General features: G+C 39.7%; 1 protein-coding gene across 11 annotated transcripts; it reads left to right on the top strand.

Moving 5' to 3' along the window:
• OTUD4 (OTU deubiquitinase 4) lies at positions 1-25829 on the top strand. Of its 11 annotated transcripts, XM_048304855.1 has the most exons (22): positions 26-520; positions 2058-2141; positions 5032-5082; positions 5389-5435; positions 7205-7277; positions 7740-7821; positions 8053-8197; positions 10094-10151; positions 10536-10653; positions 10880-10944; positions 12616-12716; positions 14010-14134; positions 14247-14427; positions 14986-15151; positions 15994-16114; positions 18144-18199; positions 18747-18905; positions 19428-19566; positions 20575-20654; positions 20730-20844; positions 21510-21550; positions 23203-25829. In XM_048304855.1, the coding sequence occupies exons 1-22, from the start codon at positions 356-358 to the stop codon at positions 24427-24429; spliced, it is 3399 nt and encodes a 1132-aa protein (XP_048160812.1). In that variant the 5' UTR covers positions 26-355; the 3' UTR covers positions 24430-25829. The 11 variants fall into 11 exon arrangements, 10 of the variants coding, with proteins under 10 accessions (XP_048160819.1, XP_048160817.1, XP_048160815.1 ...); XM_048304856.1 differs by having other exon boundaries at positions 25-520; positions 18858-18905; positions 20575-20844; XM_048304853.1 differs by having other exon boundaries at positions 25-520; positions 18750-18905; positions 20575-20844.
• The last annotated feature ends 1280 nt before the right edge of the window (positions 25830-27109 follow it).

Below are 27109 nucleotides of genomic sequence, written 5' to 3'. Positions count from 1 at the left end.
AGGCCGGCTACGCGCCCGGGACGCGCCCGTTCCACCCGGCACCGGGACCCGCCGGAGCTGCCCCCGGCCCTCCGCGGCAGCCGGGAAGCCGCGGCAGTGACGGAGCTGCGAGTCCGGGCTGCGCAGGGAAACTTTGCCGCTTCTCTCCGCGCTCCCCACATGCGAGTGGACAACGTGAAGCCGGCTGCTGCTCTTCCTGCCGCTCCTGTTCCTGCTCCTGCTGCTCCTGCGGCTGCCGGCGGGCCAGCGCTGCCCCCCGCTCCGGCTGCTGCACCTGCGCCCGGCCCCGGAGCTGCGCCGCGGCTTCTCCTCGCCATGTGGGACTAGGAGGGGTGCGGCGTTCTCCTCGGTGAACATGGATGCGGCGGGCAGGGCCGGCGGAGGGGAGCAGAGCCATCCCGGCAGCGGCGGGGACGCCCCCGGGGACACGTCCATGGACCGCTACCTGCGATCTCAGGGCTTGTACAGGAAGAAAGTGGCCAAGGATGGGTCCTGCCTTTTCAGGGCTGTGGCCGAGCAGGTAACTGGTTACATAAACAAAGCTCCTTCTCACGAAGGCATGGGAAGTAGATCTCATTAGTGGGTGGTAATTAGTGTTAAAACGCGGACAGGTATAGGCTAAGGTTATGCGGTCACGTACCAGTGAAAAACATGACTTTATTACAATAATTTCCACCTTGCAAGGTGAGAGAAGTTCTGTGTGTACAGCTGCCTCCTGCCACCAAGAAATCCTTATCTGTTTTGACCTTCTACCGCCTCCTCAGAGCTTTTTGTCAGTGTAAGATCTCAACATTGGAATACAGCTGCTTGGTATGAGACTGGGAAACAGAATTTAGTGGAAAGAGCTGAAAAGCCATGTTCTTAGTTTTGTTAATTAGTTTACTATAAAATTAGAGAAAATGAGTAATTTATTTTGTTCTTCCTGTTGAATTCCCCTCCCCCATTTCAGTGTTAGTGTTAAAGGAAAAAAGCGACAGCGTCATCTTGTCTTAAGTACAAGCAAACAGCAGTGGGAGCTCTGGTGCTTCTGATTGTGGGAAACCAGATTCCTGTGCTAATTATACACAGATCACTTTTTAAAAAAAAATTCCTTTCTCTGCTGAGTTGATAAGTTCAGGCAAGTAAACACTATTGATTGGAAGTGGGTGGGGTTTTTTATCTCAAGGGAATATATATGTGTAATATATATTGCTATTCTGACTTTTTAATTAATACATAGAAGGTTTCTCTCACACTCCAGTGTTGATAGAACTTTTTGTCAGCTATTACATTTTTAATATCCCAGTCTTATTATAGAATCATGTAGATTGGAAATGACCTCTAAGAAAGTAAAGTCTTTAATTCAGAGTTATTAAGTGTTTATGTGCAAATGTGGTATAATTTGTGTACTCTTCATTCAGAAATACTGAACTGAAATTGGAAGTGGTTTATGTTGAGGGTTGTGTGTAAGGACTGCAAGAGACACTGTGACTTAAATTGTCTGGAACTTCCTATGTTGTAGTGAGGTAGCTTGGAACCTGTGATGAAAGTCAGTTTTCCAGTAGAGATTTGAACAGGAGGTAGATGCAGGCGTCGTGTTGGGAACTGAATTTGTGGCTTCCAAGAGAGTGTTTGGGCAACAGGTCTCTCAAAATGAAGAGAAGGTAAACATGCACTGTGAGACTTGGTTGGATTTCATTTGAATGAATGCATGTTGGTAGTTGACATCCTCATCCACTCCTGCTATAACTTACTTCAGTTAACTGAAGTCCTTTACGAAGCAGGCAGTTAAAGATTAACAATAAATGCTATTCATTTGCTTAGTAAGTCCTCTTGAAATTGAAGGTTTGAATTTAGCAAACCTGTGAATTCTGCAGTTACTTAATTTTTTATTAAGTAATTGAGGTTTGACTTGCCTGAGGAGGTTGCTAATGAATGAGTATGCATATTAAATATTCTTAAAAATAAAACTAGAGTATTTCCAAACCTGTATTTAGACAGCAGTCATTAATTATTTGTGGCCTGTCATCAAAACTCCTGAGATCCAATGTCACCTTGTTCTCTTTCTCCCTTTGTAGGTGTTGCACTCTCAGTCTCGGCACATTGATGTTAGGATGGCTTGTGTAGACTATCTTCGGAAAAATAGGGAGAAATTTGAAGCAGTAAGTATTTTTGTTTTCTTTGTCAGCATTTAAAAAAAGTGACTTTATTCCTTCGACTTCAATGTATTCTGTGCCTCCCTATGTTTGTGGCAATATTCATCATAGCTAAATACCAGTTGATGCTCTTTAAATTAATTAGCTCATATGTGGTGGTAACTCATTTTTATGAGCCTGGAGAAACCTGTGTACTCCTTGGACTGGAGTGATGTGGGGTGTGAGAAGTTTTTAATGCTCATGAAGAAAGAAAAGCAAACTTACTTAAACTTTAATAGTCTATAGTGAAGCTACTAAAATCTGGGATTTAGTTTAGTATTATGCCTACTTTAATAAAAGTCATAAAATGTTCTTGTTCTGCTAATTAATTGCTTTTCCAATATATAAGGGATTTGACTGATGAGATTAGTGAAATGTGTTTCAGGGTCTGCAGTTTATTCTGCATTGGCACTGTAGGATTTTTTCCCTAAACATCTGTAACTAAGCTTGATATTGATCTATACTTGGTCAATACCATCAGTGTTAACATCATAAAATCCTTTTTTTCACTTCCTTTTAAAAGAGCATTAATCAATAATGGTGCTTCTGTTTGTATTTGTATGGGTTCTAGTGTATATACTGTTACCTGATTTCCACGATAGACAAAAGGGGAAGTGAGTATGTGTAAGGATTTGCCACTAGAAGATTGTTACTCAGCTCTCTTTTTCTGTTCTGAATTTACCCAGATCCAAAATAGAGACTATTATAGATATGCACTGGTGTAGGGAAGAGAAGGAAAGCAGGAATAAGGGTGTGTCTCTGTGCTGTAATTTCTGACATAGTACCCTGGGCTCAAATGTGAGTGATCACATGAATGTGGAAGTTATCAGGAACTAAAGATACAAAATACAGCAGATCTCTCTGGGACAACGCTGCTCTGACTTGACTCCTTCCAGTTGTTTCCAGTCCATCCAGGACTTACCAACTCCTGGATGTCTCTCTTACTTGATTTTTTCACTGCTGACTTTTTAATACCTTTCTTTCCAGAATTACCCCACTCATTCCAATATCTGCTTCTCTGCTTCTGTTCTCTTGTTCCATTGTGTAGTGTTTTGAAATTCCATGCCCTTTTTGACTCTTAAGTGTATGTTATTTCCCATATTGTGGTTTCCCATCCCTACTTTGTTAGCCCGAGCTGGTTTTAGTATTGTTTTGGTGTCTCTCCTCCAAACTCCTGGTCCCAGTGTTCTTTTTTTCCTTCAGACATTATCCCAAGGTATGACTTCTTGTCTGTTCATCTTTGCTGTCTTTCTGAAAAGTCTCCTTTTTAAAAGTTTCTTGTGAGAGGAGGTGTTTGATGTTTTGTCATTTCCCAGTGTTCTTCCTCCCTCGGGTACCTCGCTTCAGCTCTGCTGTTCTCCTTTGCTGCCTCTGTCTCTCACTATGCTTTGTGTTTTCTGTCAGGAATACAGCGTTGTTATCTCTCTTTGAAAAACCCAAACACACAACCAGCATAAACAACAAATGCCTCTTTCCCATATCTCCTGGTTCAGCTGTTCACTTGCTGCCTCCTCAGTAGTTATGCTCTATTGACATGTACTGGCAGCACTTACTGAACTTCCTCTTCTCTGTCTATTGTAATCACTTCAGCTTGAATTTGTGTCTTTGTTTCCACTGATACTGTTATAACCAAAATTTCAGGAGTGTAACCACCATCTTCATTTCCATCCTCAGCCTTTCTTGAAGTGTTATCTTGAATTGCTGCTGTGTTACATTCATTCTCTAACTCTTCAGCTTCCTGTGAGAACTTCCTGGTGCCCTTCCTTTCTTCCTCTGTGCAATATCTTCAGGTCATTCAATTTTGACACAAAAAGCAACTGCTGTCTCTGATCATGTCGTACTGATGCACATTTTTTAACTTCACACCTGACTGCTTCTATCTAAATTAGAAATTTGGGCCAGGCTTGTTGGTTCTTCTCACTTCAAAATGGCTAAAGCAGAACTTTTAATCTCGCTACTCCACTCAGTTCTCCTTATTATCTTGTTTCTTAATCTCTGTTGGTAAAGAGGCCATCCAGCTTGCAGCTTAAGTTCATAAAGGGATTTCCGTCTTGGTTTGGACATCTGTGGATCTTTATTTCAAATAAATCAAGCAGATTGTGACTAAAGAGTAATTTTTAAATTTAGCCTCTCTGTGGCCAGTGTGGCTGAAATACTTTGAAGTTAAGATATCTCAATTACTGCAGCGTCTTTGTCTGCTCTTGGCAAATGTGAGTTTGGCCTCTTCATTTGTGTTAGTGAGTCCAGCTGAAGGATCACTTTCTTGGGCTGGCACTTGAAGTGTAGTCTGATTGTTTGCATCCTTTGCTGAAAGTAAAAGCAGTTTGAAGTGATACAGAACAGAGGAAAAAGTGCTTTATGAGTTGGCTGTACTAGATCCTTACCACTGCTTCCCTACTGCAGAAGTGTGATGCCTGTTCCTGACTGTCCATTGCTGTTTATTTAACAAGATACTTGAATTCAAGTCCACATGTCCTCTCTTCAGTGATGCACTGTATGCCTGTGATGAATTGCCTATAAACGTCTACATTACATCATCTTTGCTTTCTTCCAGATTCCCCATTTGGCTGCTGAATTTCTTTTTGGGGCTTTTTCTTTGGTTTATTTTGGCTTGTCTGATGACTTTGAAAGCTGTTGATGTGGTTATTTTCTGCAAGGCAAACCAATGTGTTTGACTGTTCATTCCTTCATCTCGACATCACTTTATACTTAGGTTGTAAGCTTTTTGAGGGCAGGGGAGCCTTCAATTTCCAGTGGTACATTCCCATTGGTACAGTGGGTCACAGACTGGGGATTCCATATGCTGCACTATTAAAAATGACTAATTACTGCTGTTTTGGTTTTTTTTTTAATCCAGTTCATAGAGGGGCCATTTGAAGATTATTTAAAAAGTTTGGAAAATCCACAGGTATGTTAAACTTGATTTATAATAGAAAACAGTACTTTCCTTGAAGTTGATGGCTAATTGGATTTTTTTTTCCTCAAAAGTAATTTTGATTGAGCTTAGAAGGTCTTTGAATTATGTGAATATATAGTTTTATGTATGTACTCTCTACTGTAAAATGATTTGAGGAATTGTATTTTTATGTCTTGCTGAACTCCAGATTCAGTGTTCATATATTTATTTTCAACAATGATTTCTTGCATCTCTTGATCATCTAATGAGGAGGTATAATTGTGTGTTTGTTTAAGTTTTCTTTTGTTTTCAATACAGGAATGGGTTGGACAAGTAGAAATAAGTGCCCTTTCTCTTATGTACAAGTAAGAAAATCTTTCAATATGTCTTACTGAGATAATTTCTGTTGTTTTTTTAGTAAATCAGTTGGAATAGAAAAGATGGAATTATGTTATGCCATACCATAGTACTCTGTCAAATTATAAATATGCTTTGAAAATTGCAGCTGTCAAGGGATTAAATAAAAATAGAAAAAATGAGTTTAGAAAATGACATTTAATCCGGGATGTGAGTAGAGGTTTGCAGTAATGCCATGTATCTCACCTGCCCAGCCAGTTGTGGGTAATCTCGTACAGTTTGTATTTCATTAATTTTAATATCCTAGTTTTTCTGTTAAAATTGCTTTTCTTCCTGTTTCTCACTAAGGCTTTAGTACTAATCCTCTTGCTAAGGGTTGTGGGCTGTACTGATTTCCTATATACTAAATCTTTCTTCACAAAGTAGTGAGAAACAATGTGCTGAATATTTATAACTGCTTTCTAGTTATTGCACAAGAGAGTGAGTAATCCGCAGCATCTTCACTGTCTGCTGTTTGTAAAACCATTAAAAATTCAGTACTTCAAAATGTTTACTGTAAATTAATGGCTTTCTCTATTAGTGAGACAGCTGATAAGAGGAAAGAATCAAACTAGTTGAATATTACCTTTAGGCACTTCGAGTGCTACGTGTGGGAAATTGCATGGAATTCTCTCTTTGTGTTTTGTGAGGTCAGTGGGACCAGCTCGGAGTTGCGTGGCTGCAGGGATGGGGGAGGACTGAGCTGAAAGTCAGAGCAAGGTCTGGCTCAAGAGGCTTGGTGAGAAGGTCTGATGGTTACACTGAGCCAGGTTGTAGAGCGATATAACTCAAAGTCAGCAGAATTGGATGCTTAATCACATCAGAAACTGGATGGTCATGATCTGTTGTATTTCTGGCCATGAGAAATGTATTCTCATAAATAGGAGTAGTTTATTTTGCAGTCATGCCACATTGGTATCCAGGGCTGATAAATGAATAGAGACAAATCCTGGTTGATAATAGTGGGTTTTTTAATTTCCACTGAAAGCATCAGGAGGGTTTTGTGGCACAGATGCAACTCTTTTGTAGTATTTCACTGCAGAGGTGAACACACAAGAGTAGTTACTGCCGTGCTTATTTTGGGAAGACAGGCTTCTATTGAAAAGGCAATTTAGAGTCTCAGGGAAGGTAGGAATGGTGGTGGAGGTAAAGGGAAACAGTTGCTTTCTTTCCTGCATGCTGGCAGACTTAATGGAAGCAGAAGTACAAATCTCCTTTTCTGTTCCAAGTGAATAAGTAAGCAAGTTTCAGACTTTCCAGGCATAGGATAGAAATTCAGTATGAATAGGTGTGATTTCACTTTCACTCTTCAGACCTCTCATGAATATAATTTGGTTATCTAGTAAATTTTTCTTCGCTCCCTGAAGTACGTGGGTCTTCTTTTCCTCTCAGAATTGCTTTTTCTGACTAGCTGTAAAAAGTTTCTTTTTTTTTTTTTAAAATCCAGAAACTGTGAATATACTCAATTATTTTGCAAGACTGATAACACTTTTGCCTGTGTGAGAAAGAAGTTGGAGGAAGTGACAGGTTGTTAAGCAAAGAACTGAAAGAGAACATTATGGATGAAAGGGAGAGAGAAAATATTTAAGTTTCAAACCATGGTAGAGATTGATGATAGCAGAGAAACCCCTAGGTGTTTTCTGTGGTTATGTATGTTCCTTGAATTTGACTTCAATACTCAAATTTTTATTGATACTACTTTTAAAATAAATTCTTAACTACCTTTTTTTTTTTCCAGGAAAGATTTCATAATATACCAGGAGCCAAATGCTTCTCCTTCACGTGTAACTGAAAATGGCTTTTCTGATAAGGTAAAAAAAATAAAATTATGGCTGTTGTGACAGGCTGAAGTAAAACTACTTTATAAACAGCAAGTAGTTGCATGTGAGTTTTATTATTCAACACAATGAAATGTTCTGAGATTTCAATTTTAGCTGTTTTGTACGTATTTAAGGCAGCTATGCTGTTAATACATGTAACACTTCTTTTTAAATAGATGGGATGTATTTAGGGTGTGGCATGTCTTCCTACTAATATAAAATTCTGTAAAAATAAATTTTCAGGCACTAACTTGTCTTAAATTCTTTTTGACTTTTGTTCAAATTCTGTTTGGTTTAAAGGACATCCCCAAACATTTTGACTGTTTATTGATACATTGAGATGCTGAGACACAACAAAGCACATGGGTGCCTTAAATTGAATTTAAAAGGTAGTGCTTATGAAAAATCAAGTGAGATGCAAAGCCTAAAATGTCTGTGTGGTTTTTTTAATAGGTATTGCTGTGCTTCTCAAATGGAAACCACTATGATATTGTGTATCCTATAGAGTATGCAGAAAAGGCTGCTCTGTGCCAGTGTAAGTATTAAGCCATTAGTTAAAAGCATATTTTTACCAAAAATCTTAAAGCTGTCAGTGTTAGGTTTCAGGAAAAGGCTCTGTGTGAAAGTTTGTCGCAGTTGTTTTTAGTAGGTTGGTTTTCGGTTTGAGTTGTCAGTGACTGTGTGATTACCATCTGTAATGCTGGAACAAAAACTGATTCAGCTGGTAATTGATTTTGCTCTTCTACTTTCTCCTCCTCTTCCCCAGCTCTGCTGTATGAGTTGCTCTATGAGAAAGTGTTTGATATGGATGTAAAGAAAATCATGGCAGAACTTAGTGCTGTTGGTGTGACAGAGGAAAGTAATGGGAGCAGTGAAGTGTCTGCTTCAGATTCAGAAGATGACAACTACAGGTAAATGAGATTGAAAAGGTAACACAAGATGCCTGTGAACACAAGTTAAATGAGTTTTCTGAATTTCTGATAGGTAGTAGAATCCAAAGTTAGGGTTGAAAACACAAATGACTAAGAGAAGAAGCACAAAGAGGTAGGGTTAGAAGCGTGAAAGAATGCAATGTGTAATCTTCACTTACCTAAGGACAGGCTTCTGGCTCCTCTGTTTTTTATGCGGTCTAGCCTTGAGTCTCTTTACATAATGGATTATTGCCATTGCAACATGTACCTCTTCCTGTTCAGAATAACAGAATTCCCTGGGAGACCTGTCAGTGTGCCAGTCTGCCATGGTAAACTCTGTGAGAATGACTTAGCTTACTCTGCAGCTGAGTAGAGTTACAGGAATGTAATCCATCTTGTGTGGCTTCCACATTTGGGGGCTGGAATGCCTGCTTGAGGTGAAGCTAATGGAGACATAGAGATGTAGCTTGCACCATTTTTATCTTGATCTTTATGAGGTGGGTTTATATTCTTTTTGCTGGATGCTCTAACAAGCTTTGAGATTTTGACCTGACTCCTTTTGCATAGTCAGTCTTTCACAGTGCCATTTTTGCACTTATGTGTTGGTGGGTTTTCTTCTGCTTAGTAGGATTCTTAACTCTGGCTTGTATGAAATTCCATTGAAACTGTGGAGGTGATGCTGCATTAGTGGATCATGTCCCCTCTTCCCAATGATTGTTACAGTCCTTCCTTAGGGCTCTGCTGTGTGGCATGTGGCAGAAGAAATTCTTTGAGCTGTTGGGAGCTGGTTTCTCCCACAGGTTGAAAACAAGAGAAAGGAAGATGATGGAAAACATCACAGAAAAAAAAAAAGAAGTTCTGGGAAAGGGATTAGCTTATTTTTGTGTTTGGAAAAAAAAATACTAGGGAATTTTGCCAATTAAAATACAAAGTATTTCTGCTTCAGGAAACAATTACTGTAGCTAAATGTCAGTGAGTGGAAATCTTTATTCCTTTCTGTTCTTGGAGCTTTTCTGGGATTCAAAAGCAGTAGCCTTACCCTGTATCTTTGGGATTCCTAAGAAAATATCCTGCTAACCTCCTCAGCACCTTTGGAAATAAGGTCATATTCTCACTGGAGACTGTGGAACTCAATGTTTTTGATTTAAACCATATGTCCTATAACGCAAGGGCTGGTGTGTGTGTGACTCTTGACCCAGTTAACACAAATTACAAACCCTTTACTGTGTTTATGAGGTCCTAAATCTTTTGCTTGTCTTAAAGTTGACTTCAGCTTGTTTCATCAGCTAGTTTTCCAGAAGATTCTTTTCATTTTATAAATACAAACTTTTCAGTTATGTTGTTATTAAGTGTAATAGTTTTGGGAGAATTTCACGCTGAGAGTTGCCTACAACTGTTGTAGGGAAAAATACGTGGGACTTTCTCCGTGGAAACTATTTTTCCAGTGATGTCAGGTATAGAAAATAAGAGTAAATTAGAGTGCCTGATGCAAGTTAACTAACAGAGTAGGTTTTGAGGTTTTTTTATGTCTGCTTATGCATTGTGGTTGCAAAAATTCTGAGAGGATTTTTGTTTCCCTTGCCTTCCACCCCTTGCTTTTTTTTTTCAAAGTGACAACAAAGTCAGCGCACATAAAATAGACTTCCTAAAACTTGTACTTAAACCCAAGATCTTATTTCTATATCATAGAAAGTTAAAAACGTAGTTTTTATTTTAGACAGCTTTTTCACTTCAAGAGGTGAAGATGTTCTGTGGGATGCTTATTGTCAGGAAAACATGTAGAGAATGGTAGCTTCAGTATTTTTGTCCCCTTCTAGATGTGTCTTACCTGATTTTCACACCTTAGTAATACTGCAGTTCATTATAAAAACATAACTTGTCTCTGTCCTATTACAGAAGTAAAGCTACAACAGTTAGTGATATGAATGGAATGAAGTCTCTTTCTGGCAACAAGGTATTTTTCTGTTGAGATTTATTTTCTTTCTAATAACTTGTATTCTCCTGTATTTTTTAGTATTTAATGTTCCTGAAAGACTCTTGAGTTAATAGCTTTCCTAACATGTAATATCCTAAAAACTACCCTCTTTTTTGAAAAGTAATGTATATTTTTGATGTGCTCAGAGGTGGACAGTGTCCTTTCTAGTGCTGCTTAGTTCTTAATTACGTTCTGGTATGGTTAAAAGAACACCATTTAATTATTTTTTTCAAAGCTCTTTATGCTCTAGGTATCTTCAGCTTCTCTATATTTCAGTACAAGGCTTGAGCACTTGATTGAAAAATGCAAAACTTGACAGGTCTATGTAGTTGACCATTTAGCACTTTGTTCTGTTCTGTGCAGCACCTTGAGAGCAATGGGAATCCCAACTTGTTGGCGTTGCCTAAAAAGGTTCTGAAATCGCTTGATCCCTTGGTTTACAGAAACGTTGAATACGATGTTTGGCTCCGATCCAAATGGGGTGAGTAACAGAATACTTCAAAGTTGCAGCTTTTGCAAGCTGTGTGAAGTGAAGCCCTCCCGAAGAACAGATGCAAGTGGCAGTTTGAGTTTAGTTTGGTTTTCCTCACGTGGATCACTGGGCAGATTTAGGGCCTGAACACCTGGTTTGCATTTTTACTGCATCAAGAAAGTAACTCTTTTGTTGTATTTAGACTAACAGTGTATTATTGCTTCTGTTTTTACAGATCAGCAAAAACAAGATTTCTCTATTGCTGCTGGCATGCAATACTCCATTGGAGATAAATGTAAAGTAAGTAGTGTTGAATTGTAGTTTATAGCCTCATTAACATTTTGCCCAAGATGTTAATTTTCCCTTTTTATTAACTATTTTGATATTGCTGCTTTCTAAATACGCTTGGGTTATGTCTTCAGCTGAGGATATAGTTGTTCTTTAATTGTTGGCAGTGTTTGTGACTTACAGCATACGTACTACTCATCAGTGCAAATTTGCTACATTAAAAAGCCACAAGGTTAACTGCAAGAGTACGTGTATAAGATGTCTGGTAGCCTCAACGTTAAGCATGGAATTGTAGATCCATGTATTTGTGTTTGACACTGGAGATAGCGATTACTGTTTGTAAATTGGCTTTGATGAAATCTCAATACTTCCAAGTAGTGAAGTAGAGCTTGCTTTAGTTACTGCAGATCCTGAAGTTTTGGGCGATTCTTCCGCTTAGGGTGTTGCAAGTGTGTTACAGAGGTGGTCTTTAAATTCGATTAAGATTTGTATTAAGTGTTGCTGCTTAAGAAGAAGCAAGGTTTGCCATTAAATTCTCAAATTGTAGATTAGTCCCCTTAAGCGTGTTAATTAAACTGATGGTACTTGGCTAAACATGTTTCTTTCTAGGACATTTGATCATCTATTAAAATGATCAGTATTAATGAGAAAATACTCAGTTTGGGTAATCATGCAGCACAGGGGCTTTTTCAATTTGTACTTTTTTGTTTGTGGAATGGAATCAACCATAGTGACTAAACTCCAGGGAAAACACATCTCTAAACCTAAAAAACCCCAACCACAAAGTACCCCACAAAGCCCTCAAACCCCTTCCCCCCCAAACCAAGCCAAAGGAACTTGATGCTGAGTTGACTATTTATTGTTCAATAGTACAGGCTTAAAATTTGCATTTTAGACCCTAAGGCTGTATTGTGTAGTGTTTATTGAAGGGTACAGATATTATTAGGAGAAAACACTCTGGTAATTAACATATTCTCTCTCTCAGATTTCATATGTATGTGGCAAGACAGTAAACCTGTGGGATAAAAACATGGGAAGAAAACATGAAGTAAATAGTGAAAATTAGAGTTGATCAAATTAATACAACTGTAAAGCCAAATACTGTAGTGGAACATTAAGAATTTTTTTTTTATTCAACAGAAGAATTTTAAGAACATAGAATGTCAGTCAGACCAGTAACATGATCATGTCTGAAGAACATTTTTAGTTGTTTTATAAATTAAAAAGACCTTCTGAAGAATAACTCCCAAAGTAATTGGTGTTCATTATGTTCCTGATGGGACTAAATTTCACTGAAGTGAAGTGGATTTTAATATGGAAAAGCTTTGAGTTTTATTGTGAGAGAGTGTTTTCAGAAAAGCTGAAAAGCCTGGCTGCACTGATTGCTTTTAACTTTCTCATGTGGTTTTGAAAAGCATAGTTCGTTAAGTAGTGTTCCTGAGTAAGCTGCTTGTTTAGTGTTGTGTGTGTGTGTGTTTTAATAGTATTTTTATTTCTTTTTGAAGAAGCAATAGGGATTGAAGATTGGCTTTTGATTCATTTACTGAATTGTGATGTGTATTCTCAGGTCTTCTGCTGCCCAGGGAAAAGTTCTGTTTCTAACAATGTTGATATTTTGAAGAGTTACCTCCTCTCACTGTCATCTTTGGAACTAATGCACTTTCTTTTTTTTTTTCCTTACAGGTGCGCTTAGACCATAATGGGAAATTTTATAATGCCCATATTCAAGAAGTTTTTTCAGAGAATGGGCCAGTTGTTGTATTTGTAGAAGAGCTTGGAGCAAAGTAAGTGCTTAATCTCTTTTGGAAGGAAGCACCAAACTGAACAAAGCATTACTTTGGTTCAGAGTTAACTTCAGCCCTTGAAATGTATCTTTTTCTTTACTTGAAGCAGTAGTACCACAAATTTGCTAAGAAAACAACATACTAATAAAAAAAGGAAAAATTGATTATCACTTCATACTTTTTTCTGTAGTGCTAAGTAGTCCGGGTATTACTTGGAGAGTAGAACAGTAACTACATTAGTAGTATTTTAATTTTATTCTTTTTGCACAAGATTCAAACCTAAACAGTTTGACACCAGGCTAATAAGGTGTTGCTTGTACTTAATAATTAGATGCTAGATTTGTGACAAGCTTTTCATATTGAAAGGTCCATTAAAGCACTGAGCTCCTCTGTTGGTTGAGTAGCTCTGCCTGATTTCATGCAGAGAGTGCCAAGTTGCTGTTTAGATCAGCATCATCTTTGCCCTACCTGAGACAAAAAATTGTTTAAAGTTGTTGTTGTGGGTTGCAGATTTGATGGTTTTGGTTGTGTGGGGTGGGGCTTTTTGTTTGTTGGGGTTTTTTGGTGGGGAGGGGGCAGGGAGAGAGCAGTTTGAGATATCCCGAGCTCTGCTGTAAGTCCTGTGACTTCTGGGTCAAAAAAACCCACATTGATTGTAGTTTGGGAAGAGGAAACACTTTCAATCAAGGTAAATGAGAAAGATGTCCATTAATCTCATTTGATCTCCATTAGAAAAAGAAAATATTGTGAGATCCAAAGATTATCTTGCAGTTTGAACCCTTTTTAAATTGGAATTTAACCTGTTTGAATGTCTGCCTTTCAAATGATATAAACAATTGCTTGGACCATCCTTACAGCATCCTCATTTAAAAAGGCAGTAATTGTTCTGGGATATACACCATCAATGTAACGTCTTTCTATCTTGGCACCTATTCCAGTGTTGGTAATAAATTTATCTAAGTGTATTGCTTTTATCTAAGTATATTGCTTTTTGTGATCATTTTTTTTTTTCTGTTTGCCTTGGAGACATTACAATAGGCACTTCACAAATGGCTGATCATTCTTTACCGGATAAGTTTGTGTCAACTTACCAGTTTTATGTAAAAAGGAAGAAAAAAGGGTTTGCTGTTCTACACATTGCTTGAGTGTAATCATAAAGGCAAAGGAGTTTGAATGCAGTGTTCTCAAAAATGGAATGATCTGTCAGTATTAGTGAACATGTGGTATTAATTTCTGCAAGCCACAGTCTGGTCTTTTAAGATATTATTCCCTCTGTAATTCCTTGTTTTGTAGGCATGCTGTCTCACTGAAGAGCCTTAAACCTCTTCCACAGACCTCTCCTATGGAGGGCTGGAACACTGTGCCAGGGAAGAAGATAAAAAAATTTTACCCAACATGGGGGCAGAATGCTCAGCCTGGTAGGACTGTACCTGTCTTTGTATGGCAGAATCTTTGTCAGATGTCTTGTCCCAAAGAGCTTAAAAAATGATTAAAACAAAAGTCTTACCTGTTTCCACGTTGTTACCACAGATGCAGAGTGCAAAGGGCCAAAGAATCAGAGCAAGTCAATCAAACCCCAGTCAGCACTACCTCCTCGACTTCAGCATACTGTGGGAACCAGGCAGCACCAGTTCTTGTGTTCTGGGCCCCAACCTCATCAGACCTCAACTGAGCAAAAAGCTCCAGGCAGGAATCCTTCCCAGTCTGTAAGGTAAAACTGCAAACAGCATCTTCCTTGGCTTGAACTCTGACTGAGCTCCTGGAAGCCCAGGTGCCTACTTCAGATGCTTCCAGCATACTCTTTTGAAATATGCTGCCATTGAATTCTTAAGAAGTGTCCCAAGTCCTTAAGAATACACACAAGTACAGGAAAAATAATTATTTCTTTTTTTACATGGCAGCAACTGTGTACAGAGCCTCATTTTTTTCTTGGAAAGTGGATGTTGGTGTGGGTTTTTGTTGCAGTTGTTGTTTTTCTTTTTGGTTGGGGCTGAAATAATGTTGCAAGTGCTTCTTGGGCACGGCTAACATCTTCCCTCACCTTTTGCTAAACCTGTCATAGGGAACTGCTTCATGTTCTGACTTAACCACTTGAAAGGAGTATGAGAACAGCGTTTTGCCTGCATTTGTTGGTAGTGATTTTTTGATTCCTCTGGAATTAATTTCCATCATTGCATCTGCTTTCTTCCTCCTTAACCCATGAGTTTGTATTGTGTTTGATCCTGAATTTTGTAGTCCAGGTAATCCCGCTTCCTTTTTTCCTGTGCAGAAAAGCGGAGCGTGAGCGAAGTGAGGAGCTGAGCCATGGCAGCAGGGACTGCAATTACTTTGGGCTGTCTCCGGAGGAGCGCAGGGAGAAGCAGGCCATAGAGGAGTCTCGCTCCCTTTATGAGATCCAGCAGCGGGATGAACAAGCTTTTCCTGCTCTTTGCAATGTATGCTGTATTCATTGTAATTAATAGTGCACTTTCCATGCTTGTCTGCGAACCTTTCATTAGCGATTTGTTTGCAGTCCTTGAATCATGCTGCAATTCAAAAATTAGGGATGTTAATTTTGCACTCACCTGTACTTCTAATTACAAAGTATCTTCAACACTTTACAGGTTAAAGATAAGAAAATACACATAGTAGTTTATCCTGGGAATAATTGAACATCCACCACACATGGCATATAAATATGGGAGACACATGAGCATCTGTAGCTGTAGGATTTTGGAGATCATTCTATTGGTGCAGTTTTAATGGAAGTGAGTGGGAATCTCAGTACATCCAGGGAAGTGAGCAGATCCTGTGGGTAAAGAGCTAGTCTCCACATAGGTTCGTTTTAAACATGTGTGGGGCTTTTTGGGTTTAAATCCTAGGGCAAACAGAAACAAAAATAAGGCTGGAAAGAATGAGTAGGTGCAAGACTGAAGCCTGAAGGACAGAGGTTGCTCTCTCCCTCTGAGCAGTAACAGTTTGCTGTTATTTGCTCACCTGCAGGAGGAGATGTGATTTATTGTCTGAGTGAAGCAGATTTTGTCATGTCAGCTAGTGACATGAATGCTCTTAAAGGGCACTTGGCAAGATGTAGCAAGGAATGAGAAAGAGTGGATGAATCTGCCAGTGGGTGATACTGAGCCAGACCTCACCCCCACTCCCACCCCCCCCATTTCTGCCTATCACAAACATAAACATTACTTGTCATGAAGGCATAATAGTCTCATAGCAGATGATGGCAGAGTGTCACTGGAGTGATTACATAAAGTGGTATTTCTGCTTTTGTCAACGTCTTTAGAATCAGTCAGTCAGTCAGGCTGCTACACAGACTGTGGATAATGTAAACCAGAAAAAGTTCTCAAATAATGAAAGAAGAAACAGCAAGTGGACAGCAGAAGTGGAAGAGCAGAAGGAGAAAGGTAAAACTAAATGGGTTTAGATCATGGCTGTTTTTTTGTTTGCTTGGTTTTGTTACCAGCCCCAGAATTTATTCAAAATGGGGTATCTGTTTAGGCAATGAGGGGAAAGTTATCCTGAGTAGCAGTACCAAACTAAGCTGGGCTGGAGGTAGCAAGGGTGTGGTTTGTCAAGAAGGTACATTTTCCTGCTTTGTGAATGTGGCTGAGAGAGCAGACTCTTGGCTGGGATTTTTGTAGTAAATGGGAAGAGGAGAAATTAAAGTACTTACCAGAGCTACTCTAAATTAGATCCTTTTTGAAATTCTAGAGTGTGTGGCAGAAAGTGCCAGTGGGAGGAGCATTAAGAGTAATTTATGAGAAAAACAGGTAAAAGTATTCAGTGTGGCATGGTTAAGAATTAGCATATGATGGTACAGGAAGGGGAGAGGATGGCGTACAGAAGAGCTGGAAAAACAAACCTGTTTACAGTAGAAAGATCTGTCACATGGTCAAAATTCTGTTTGGGTTTTCCCCCTCCCCCCAGTCAGTTACAGCATTTTTTAGCTTCTCTTGAGGGACTCAAAGCTTTTCCTCTTCTGTGACGAAGTGGAACATGGCAGTAATAGATGGAAGCTGTACGTGTCAGGAGGTAGTTAGTAAATCTTTGCTAATTGCAATTGGCAGTGGTTGGTAGGATTTTTTAATTAGTATTTTTAAAACTTTTTGTCCTGTCAGCTTTGCCGTAACTAAAACCCAGATTTTTTCTTGGCTTCTTCCACTTTTTTTTTTCCCCTGACTAAATAAAACTCAGATGCTTTAGTCTCCTCATAGAAGCTGCTCCTTCCCTCAATTTTTTAAAAAGTTTTTTTTTTTTTGCTTTGTTCCCTTATCTCTGGCAACAGCAGAGACATTGCTGTTGTCTGTTTATGGTATGTGTGCTCCTTAGTCCCTCTTACAAGATGGAATCCTTTCTTGAGTGGTCTCACAAGGGCCCACCTTAGCTATTTTTAATTCTCCAAATGTCTAAAAAGTTGTTTCCTTTGCAAACCTGTTCCATAAGCAATGCCAAAGGAACATTCATGTAGAGAAATCTGGAGAGAAAGTAAAGACTCCAGTGTCATGATGGATTTGGCTGAGGGGCATGGCATGTCCAGCTCTCTCTGCTTTTTGTGATGCTCTGGATTGTGTTGCCTCTTGTGAAACTGGGTTAACAATCCCATGGGAATCACGTGTACTTCCTTCTGAGTGTTTAGGGATTCCTATTGCTGCTCGGGGAATTGGCAGTAATTCTCAAAATCAATACTGTTTCCATTTATACTGTTGTCTAGTTGTGACAGAGTATATAACAAGCTTTTAAACAGTTGGTATCTGCTATTGATAATCTTCCGGGCATGAGTTTGATTGACAAGCAGTGGTAGCCGGGTCTGAATATAAGCCAGAACGTGAAGAACTTGTTCAGATCTTTTTATATCATGACTGTTTTTTAACACTTCCCTACCAAAGTATTTGCTGGTGCTTGAGAAATGAAACTTTGTGCAGCAGTCTGAAAATTTTTTTAGATCTTTTTATCCACTGAAACATTCTAAACTGGTTTTTTATGCAGTCAAAAGTAGACAAGACTTTGAGCTTCTGTTATCTTAACACTTGAAAATGAAAATGCAGATCAGAATACTTTCACTTTAAGCAAAGTACAAACTTCTGTTTCATTAGGAGCAATTTAGAATGAATATGTGTAAAGGGACGGCTGCATTTCATTCCTGCTTTCCCCAAGCATCACTGAAATGGTTACCAAACATCACTAAAGAACTCTGGTAGAGCTTGGAGAACCCAGGTTGAAGTAGCTGCTCTGTTACTGCCTGAACAACTGTTTGTTTTAGGATGCTTTGATCTTTGGTAAAAATAGAAATTTAAGTTTTCTGAAGTAATATATACTGAGGTATAGGTTTCGTTTTGAAAGTTTAATTTTGGAAAGACAAATTAACTGGCTTAAGTTTTGATAGCCATAAGTGGTGTAATGGTTCATTTACTAGGTTATGTCTTGGTGTTGCAGAGTCAAATTCCAGGCAGATCCACTTAAGTCAGAAGCTTGAGCCAAATTCATCTGAGGTAATCTTAAAGAAAAGACCAAATTTTTTTTTAATGTTATTGCTTCTCTGATACATGATTAGCAGAGCAATAGCTGCCTTTAGAGCTGTGATTGCTGCTGCTGCTTTACAGCTTTTAGTGAAATACTCCTAAGGCTGGAGGCTTGTATTTCTGTCAGCTTTCCTCAGCCCTGTAACCCATACTTTTAGTCTTTCTCTGCAATGGGAGTCTTCAAACCTGGGCTATTGAGAGCACTTACGAATCTGGATTTGTAATTGCTTAGTACAGTCTGTACTTTCAGTTTAATGGGACCACAGAAGATTTGATGTTTGCTAATAGCTACTGTGCTAACAGACCCTGAGCTCTGAAGTTCAGTGAAGATTTGTGGCCTCTTGTTGGCTTTTAACCTTTGCTGTCCTTTCAATGAGCAAAATGTTACACTAGTGTAATAGTGATGGGTACTTAGCCCACCTTGTATGGAGTGTGGTTTACTGTTTTTGAGTAACTCTTTGTAAAGTTAATCTTACTATTAGACTAGCTGTGTCTGTTGTTTCTAACTTTGCTTTAGAAGAATAGTCAAGATGAGAGTTATCCAAAAGCTTCATCTCCTTTGGAACAAGTAAAAACAGATTCTCCGATTCTTGCTGAGCAAGTAAGAAATGTTTGTTTGATTTCAAAGTTTTCCAGTCAGGAGACTTCAGACAAAGGGGAGCTTCATCACAGCCACGTATGTATTACAATACTGGCTTTTAATTACACAGGCATTTCTATGGTGATAATGCTAAAATTGCATATTTACAGTTAGGAATCTTTATGATATGTCCAGCATAAAGAGTGTAAAAGGACAACCCTTGGTAGAAAAGTAGAAGTATATCTACTCTTTTCTGAGAGAGGGGTTATTTCATATCTTGCTACCAAGGTAACTGGTGCTTTTTCCTTTAAATTCTTTAGCTTTGCCTTTTCAGGTTTCTCCAAGGTTATGGGTAACTGCTTGTGAGGGTGGCTGTTCTTTTGGGTTGGAGATACTTAAATATAAAGCTTGTGGGGGTGGTTCCAGCACTGATGGCTCTGTGATACAGGCATGGCTGGATAGAGCTCAGAGCAGAGCTCTCCACACAGTGACGTAGCTCAGATTTCTTTGGATATGTTCCTAGTTAGTACTTCCCTGTGGGGATGGTGGTAGTCTGAGTAAGATGGAGTCAACAGGGTCACCAAGCATGGTGTGGTTTAGGTTTGTTTGTTTTTACAGAACCTGACGGAATGCGTGCCGAGTGTAACTCCGACACCCTCTCCAGTCTTCTCCGAGGTGCATTTACCTCCAGCAGTGCCTTCTGTACCAGCCATTGTGCCAGCTTGGCCAAGTGAGCCAGCAACCTATGGACCAGCAGGTTTGCAGAAATACTAATGTTAATCAGAAATTACTAACCCTGGAAAATACTTTAACTCTCTTACTAAGTTGAAGATTCGCCCAGGATACACTGTCTCGTGTATTTCACATTCCAAAGGCAGGCATTCATAGGAATGTAGCGTCTCACTGCTGAAAGCTAGTGAGAGTTCTGGCAGATCTTTGATTGCCTGTATGTACAGATTGCTTTAAGGTGTAGAGCAACCTGAAGGTATAAGAGGGTTGTGTACTCAATTTGCCATTTTTCCTCTTGACTGGGATAGCATTGAGTTCTGAGGATCTGCTTAAGGTAGAACACATTGTCAGCATGTTGAAACCTGATACGTATTTGTGCTCTGTGTCCCATGTAATAATAAGTTCCTTGGCTGACTGAGGACTTAACTTGGGGCTTGTATGTCTGGAACTAATGAGATCCATTTGGACCTTAGCTGCAAAGCCAGTGTAGTGGGTTTTTGAGTGCTGTGCATATCTTCTGGTCTGTGGAGTTGGCTTGGAATCAATATTGCTCATTAGATCAGGTGCTGCATTTTCTCTCACACTGCTGTTTCTCTACAAGAACCAGCTTTCAGATCAGTCTGCTTTGTTCACATGAGATAGTCACAGTCTTGTCACGCTTGACTGTGTCTGTGACAGAAGATGTGTAGCCCAGTTGATCTGAGCTCAGATTCAGAGTTGACTGTAAATGACTTGTCAGAATGAGAACTTCAAGGATTCACATAAAAGTTTCAGTTCCTCCACTTTTTCTCCTTCCTATTTCCTTCTGGTATTCATAATTTTAAAAAGAAATACGGGGTCAGTTTAGCTGTTTCTGGAAAGCTTAGCTTACCTGCTTAATTCTTTCTGAAAACTATTCTTTGCATTTTGAATCCTGCTTTTCTGATGTCTTTTGGTTTGTGATTATATATCTGTATATACGTAAATATATATATATATGCATTGATACCTGTTATATTTTTATGTATGTATGTATGTTGGGGTTTTTTCCCTCTAGGTATTCCAACCCAAATACCTGCTTCTTCACTGATGCCAGGACCAGCAACAGGACCTGACTCTATTGTATCACAGGCTCAGGTAACATCTGCTTCAGTTGCTGGAGTTCCTGTGTGGCTACAAGCAGTTAACCAGCCTTTAATGCCTTTGCCTCAGACTCTGAATCCCTACCAGGATCCGCTATACCCTGGATTCCCTTTTAATGAAAAGGGAGAAAGAGCCGTTGCACCTCCTTACTCCCTGTGCAGTACTGGGGAAGATTTACCTAAAGGTGAGAAGTCTGGATTTTACACCATTTTCCCTGATAGGTCTTCTTTTCTTAAAATGCAGATAAACACAACTTTTGGTCCTGTTGTCATTCTCTGTCAAAAGATCCAGTAGTTGTCATTCTGTGATTTAAGATGTGGAATATTGAATAGAGTTGTAACTCTGTAGTTTGCACTGCCAACATTGTGACTGTTTCAAGTGGTCACACCTGGAAATCTGGTAGGATCATTTTGTGGTTCTTAGCTTGCCCTACCATAACTTGAAGTTTTGTGCATGTAAAGATTTATTCTTGGAGAACTGCTTCCTGTGAGAATAATAGGTTTGCTTGTGTCATTTAAAAGCTTGGAAGCTGTTGAGCGTTTCCTTACTGGCCTGAGAAAATACAGGTTTTGGCATACTATGAATGCAAGGTATGCCCATAAAGAATATTTCATGTCTGACTGCACAGTGGTGTTTGTTTAGTGAACTGTTTCTTTAAAAAAAAATTAAACTGCTGTCATGTTCTAGATATCTTAGTGTGGCAAAAAAACCCCAACTAATCAATTGAAGACATGCAAGCAGTAACTTAATACCAGTGTTCTCTACTGAAATAGAACTTTATGCAGTTTTTGTATCAAATGAAATATTTTTGGTCTTCATAAATATTTTTGTTCTTTTTTTTTTTTCTAGATAAGAATATTCTTAGATTTTTCTTCAATCTTGGTGTGAAGGTAACTCTTCAAACTTACGTTTTCATGTTTATTACAAAAATCGCTTGTAAATAGTTGTTGGAACTTGGAGTGTGGAAGTTTTGTTGCTGCAGCTGTGCATTTCAAGTCCATCTTTCAGTCTGAAATACTTTCTTATTTGTGTGCTGTTAACTGGGATTCCAGCAGTTGTCCACAGTGCAGTTCAAGTCAGCAGAAATCAAATTAATGTCAACACCATAGTGAGAACTATTGGCTTCCAACTGTGGCTGCACAGTCAGCAAATTGTGCTTTACCAAGTCACAGATAAATTGTGAGTGTGAAGATGCTTCTTTTGAATGCAGTGCATAGGGAATGAGAAAATGTCCTCAGACTTCAACCCTGGCTGTGTATTGGCAAAGCCACTGCAGTACAGATCCCAAAATCTTTCCCTGGGGACACTCCCTTAAAAGTAACCTGGGTGTCTGTTCTTTCTGCTCAGGTTAATGACAACAGTTTTCTACTTTTTCAGTAATTATAGGTGTGTGTATGTGTAAATGTGGTGCAAATCTGTGTGTTTGGTTGGGGAAGAGGCTTAGCCAAATCCCAGCGTTTTCCATTGCTTGGGAAGGACTAGTTGTTTGCTTTCTTTCTCCCTTCTGCACGTTCCTTTTTTACCTTCTTACCTCTTCTGTCAGGCAAACGACTTTGGGCAAGGTGCTGAGAGCTCTTGGGTTTATTTCATGGGACTTTGGCTATAGCAACGATATTCTTTTGTGTCTGGGCATGCAAAGAGGGAATATTCAGCAGTTTCCAATGTAAATTAGATACCTCTACCTAATATAAGTCTCTTTGCTTCATAGAAAATCCGTAAGTCATTCATTAGCAAGTGTCACCACAATGTATTTAAACAGCGTGAGGTTCATAAGCTGACATGTTTGGGACTCTCCTTACTGGTATTTTGGATTAGTTAGGATCTAGCCTGTCGTTCTGGTGCTTCAGCACCATCTGCTGGTCCCAGCCCATGTTCTAGTGGCTGTGCTCCTTCGGTGGTGTCACAGGGTACAGCAGGCTCGGGAAAATACCTTCTGCATTGTCTGTCTGCTGCTCTGCTCCAGCCTCTGCCCTGTCCACACCCCTCCAGCTGCACACTGAGAGGGAAGGGCCTCCTGGAGAGGAGGTCTGGCTAGGCTTTTCAGGATGGTTTGCTCCAGGGCCTGTTCCTACAGAGTCCAGTTCATTAACACGGAGGTAGAGAAAAGGGAAGGGGTTGCCACCTGAGGTGGACAACTTCAGTGTTGTAGTCTTTGCAAAGTGAGCTCTAGTAGAACAAATGGCTGATTAGTTAGTAAGTGTGATTCTGGAAAATGAGTTTGAAATGTTTCTCTTCAAACACATAGCTAGAGCTTAATAGCATTGCATGTTTAACTGTATAGAAACTACTACTATGTTTTCTTGCTTGGTCATAACTGTTGCCCATTTCAACTGCATTTGGAAGGAAAACAAAAAACAAGAACACCATCCTAGAGTCGTAGGATTTAGAATTGAGGGCAGTCACTGTAAAGAAAATTAACTTTTATCTCCTATAATTTAACTGTTTCAAAATGGTAAACGACTAGTGTGCTTTTATGTCTCTCTGAAGATTCCAAAGACGAAATAACTGATTTTTAAATTTTCTTTTCCCTGCTGTCTTGCAGGCATACAGTTGTCCCATGTGGGCACCCCATTCTTACCTGTACCCCCTGCACCAGGCCTATTTAGCTGCTTGTAGAATGTACCCAAACGTGCCCCTTCCTGTGTATCCACACAATCCCTGGTTCCAGGAGGCTGCTCCGACTCAGAACGAAAATGAAACTGCACGACCAAACAGGCACTTTGCTGTTCAGACTGAGACCAGGTCCAACGGTCAGATTCCACAGGTTGACAGATCTCCATCACTGCCTCTGATCATCCCTTCAGCTCAGGTGTCAGAAAGTCAAGGGCAGGTCTGTGTCGAACCGGAGAATCCAGCACAAGCTCTTCATGCGAACTACGAGGAGTCTCTAAGAGGGAAAAATATGTTCCCGCAGCCACCCTTTGGACACAATCACTTTCTAGGAGCTGTTCCAATAGCACCTCCTTTCTTTCCTCACTTTTGGTATGGGTACCCAGTTCAGGGTTTCATTGAGAATTCAGTAGCAAGACCTAATGTTGTCTTGTCACCTGAGGACAAAGAGGCAGCAGCTGGCACCTCTGCCAACATGTATGTGAGCAAAGAATGCAGCCCTCCAGTTCCTGGAGTGAACTGTGCAGAGCAGCTCCAGAAGACCAACAGCAGCAGCAGCTCCAACACCGTCCCATTCCCAGTGGCTGCTGCAGGGACCCCGAAGGACGCTTCAGCAAGAGCCCCCCAGCTGGAGCAAACCTGTCCTTCAGCTGCTCCTAAGCAGAAAACAGCTGGGCAGCAACATCGCCCTCCACAGACACAGGGCCTGGAGAGGCCGGTGGCAGGGCCCAGCATGCAGCCACTGCTGGCAGAACCTCCCAAAAACGAACTGAAACCCAGCACTCCCAGCCGGAAGGAGAAGCCTGCTAAAGGAAAAGAGTCCAAGGGCACTGGGAACGTGCAGACAGAAAGCAGGGCCCAGAGAACGAGGGAAGACAGCTCTGAAGATGACAGTGAGGTTTCTGACATGCTGAGGAGTGGCAGATCCAAGCAGTTCTATAACCAGACTTATGGAGGAGGCAGAAGGCCTAGACCTGACAGGGGGTATTCCAGCAGGGGAGGGTACCAGTTCCAAAGAAACGAGGAGGCCTGGAAAGGACCACCCAGCAGAAGCAGAGATGATGGCTACCAGTATCAGAGAAACTTCAGAGGGCAGCCATATAGGAATGACAGGAGAAGGGCAACACTGGGAGATAATCAGAGGGGACAGCAAGCATAGAGTTTAGTGGATAATTGGAAAATTTAAGAAGCAAAAACTAATTTGAAATAGCAGTTTAAAATCTTAATTTCTTTTTAGTGAAGTTCAGTATGTTTAATTTTTGGCAAGTAAAGACTAGGAGGATGTCAAGTCCTACCACAGGGTTTTTGGGGAGAGTCTAGAGTTTGTTTGGCTTAGCAGTTTTTCCTCAATGTCAAATTAGAAAAAAAAAATAGGTTTAGTGTTTGATAATTCTTTTCCCCACAAAGGTTTGCGTTTGTGATAGAAGATGAGTATGTGCGTTTACTAGAGTGACAAATGACAGCATTTGATGTGATCTAGATTCTAAAATTGACAGTAACATTGCACCAAATATAAATGTATATTTTATCATACAATGCCTTAGTTCTGAACTGAGCTAAAGGAATTCTCAGCCTACTGCACTGTTGTCTCTGATATGCTTCCAACCCAAAGGCCTTTCATCTCAAAAAGAAAAAATATCTGTCAAACTTGAATGTTTTCTCTTGTGTGTTACACGTATGGCAGCCAGCTAACCCTGTGTCTTAGGTATGTTGTATATAGTTCTTTTCATAATCATAGGGTATATTTTTGAATTTTAAAAAGCATTTATTTGTTGAAATTAAAATCAAGACAAGCAGTCAAGAATACCTGTGTTTGAACTGATAAGAATGGCTGTTTCCACCATGAATTCTTCTTAATGCTGGTGTGACTAGAATGGTGCCTATGCCAACTGAATAATTACAAAGACAATAAAAATGTAGATGCTATGCATTTCCAAAATAATTCTGCATCTGTTATAATAGCAGAAGTTTTTTTAATGCCACTTTAACACTAATGCACTGACAAATCCTAGATATTTTGTGAGGAGATGCATAAAGTACGTGTTACGTTTTTTTAAGTTTGTACGATTGAGCTACTGTTCAGTATTCTTTTGTTGTTGCACTGTTGGATGTTTTGCATGTACAACTCCTTGCTGGAACTACTTTTAAAAGCAAGAATGGAGAGTCTCAGTGTGCTCTGCTCTTCCCTACAATTCAGAAGAAAGTGGCTTCTGCCTTATATTTTTACACTGTGTCAGAGTTCTGATGCTGTTTCTTCTGAGCCCGGTTACGATCTCTGCAGTGTTCCTGTTGCCTTTGCAGCCTGGATGTTCAGCTGTCCAGACTCGGAGAGTGCAGTGTGCACAGTATTCACTCAGCTCTGTTGCTCTGTAAAATTGAACTGTTGTGTATATTTTTATATCTCTGTAAACAGTAGTGTAGGTGATGGTACCCATTTATTGTGTCTGAGATTGTACACCCTTGGTGTGGAAACCAGATGATAGTTACATGATAAAGAGTTTGTTTTCAGATGCATGCCATGTATAAAACCCTAATTAAAATAAATGTTTTGTCTTTTCACTTGCTTTCTAAATTATATTTATGTATTTAAACCTGTTGCAATGATGTTAAATGAAGTGTTGTTCTTACAGAGCCAGCTGTAGTCAGCAGCAGAATGATGAACAGGATGTGGCAAGCAGTGAACAAAAAGGGGCCATATACTGAATTTGCAGTTTTTGTTTGTAGGGGTAGGGGCCATGCTGAAGGCTTTTTGCTTTTTCTTTTTTTAATCTTAAATACGTTTTCATTCAGAAATGTATTCAGGATTTCAAAGAGGCAATCTTCACCTTTTCAGGTTAAGAATGAAGCAAGCACTGAGGGATTTAACTGTTGTTACAATTGTTGTTCTCAGTTTATCTCAACTCCTTTCAAAACCATAGAGGGCTGCTTGTTGAGTTTACTGGTGAATTTTAAACTTGTAACTCCAGTTGTACCCCAATAATCATTCTGTCCTTGACCAGGCTCTTCGTCACAAGCTTTGTTGCAAGAATGAAGGCAGTAACACTTCTACAGAAGTTTGTGGGGAAACACTGGGGAAGAGAGGCATGGCAGTAACTAGGAGGGATGTGCTTTTAGAATTTACTTTTAAAAACCAACTTTCAGCTGGGCCTACACTGCCTTGCTACTCTAGGACAGTGAAGGACTGGAAGGTGTAGATGTATTTTCTCCATTGCTGATCAAGTAAGTCTGGTTTCCTCTCTTGCTGAAAGAGCTGTAGATTGATTGGCCCAACCTCTGGCCTGGGGCATGATGTTTTAGACTGCAGGATCTTCCTGTTAATATATGTAATATTCAGCATATAATGAGCTGTGATACACAGCTTCAGGTATTTGCTGAACCACATCTTTACCTAGCCCTTATTACACGTGATTAAGAGAAAATGCACAACTCCACTCCAAGGGGAGTTAAGCTGTGAGAGGAGAACAAGCTTTAGTCAGCCTTTGGAAGTTTTTGTCTGACCAGGGTGGTGGTGTAAAGATGTATTCAATACTTGCACTTCCATAGGGAGTCCCTCTGCTGGTGTAGTACAGGTGGATTGCTGTTACAAGACAAGAGGGAGGTAATGTGTATATAATGCTCAGTACTGCCAAGGTTATGAAATAACCACGTTACTAACACACAGAATGCCTTAAAAAACAAAACCACTCCTTTCTGTAGCTTCTGAGGCAAAAATGTAAACAAAGAACAAAGCCATGTTTTCTCATAATGTTTTTCACATGCCAGTGAAGGCAGAGAACTGCTGAATGGAAAACACCCTTCCTTTTAAGATACATAGCTGAAAGTTGTTTTTACATGTCTGC

Source organism: Corvus hawaiiensis, chromosome 5 (genome assembly GCF_020740725.1).
Source record: "Corvus hawaiiensis isolate bCorHaw1 chromosome 5, bCorHaw1.pri.cur, whole genome shotgun sequence".
Classification (NCBI taxonomy): domain Eukaryota; kingdom Metazoa; phylum Chordata; class Aves; order Passeriformes; family Corvidae; genus Corvus; species Corvus hawaiiensis.
This window is presented reverse-complemented; position numbering and strand designations above follow the sequence as displayed.

What these genes read in the sequence shown, in the direction of transcription:
- OTUD4 (XM_048304852.1), top strand. Translation starts at nt 356, where the DNA reads ATGGATGCGGCGGGCAGGGCCGGCGGAGGGGAGCAGAGCCATCCCGGC. An exon ending in AAAATGGCTTTTCTGATAAG is followed by an intron (nt 7,278 to 7,739) that starts GTAAAAAAAATA and finishes TTTTTTTAATAG; the next exon opens with GTATTGCTGTGCTTCTCAAA. An exon ending in TCTTCAATCTTGGTGTGAAG is followed by an intron (nt 21,551 to 23,202) that starts GTAACTCTTCAA and finishes GCTGTCTTGCAG; the next exon opens with GCATACAGTTGTCCCATGTG.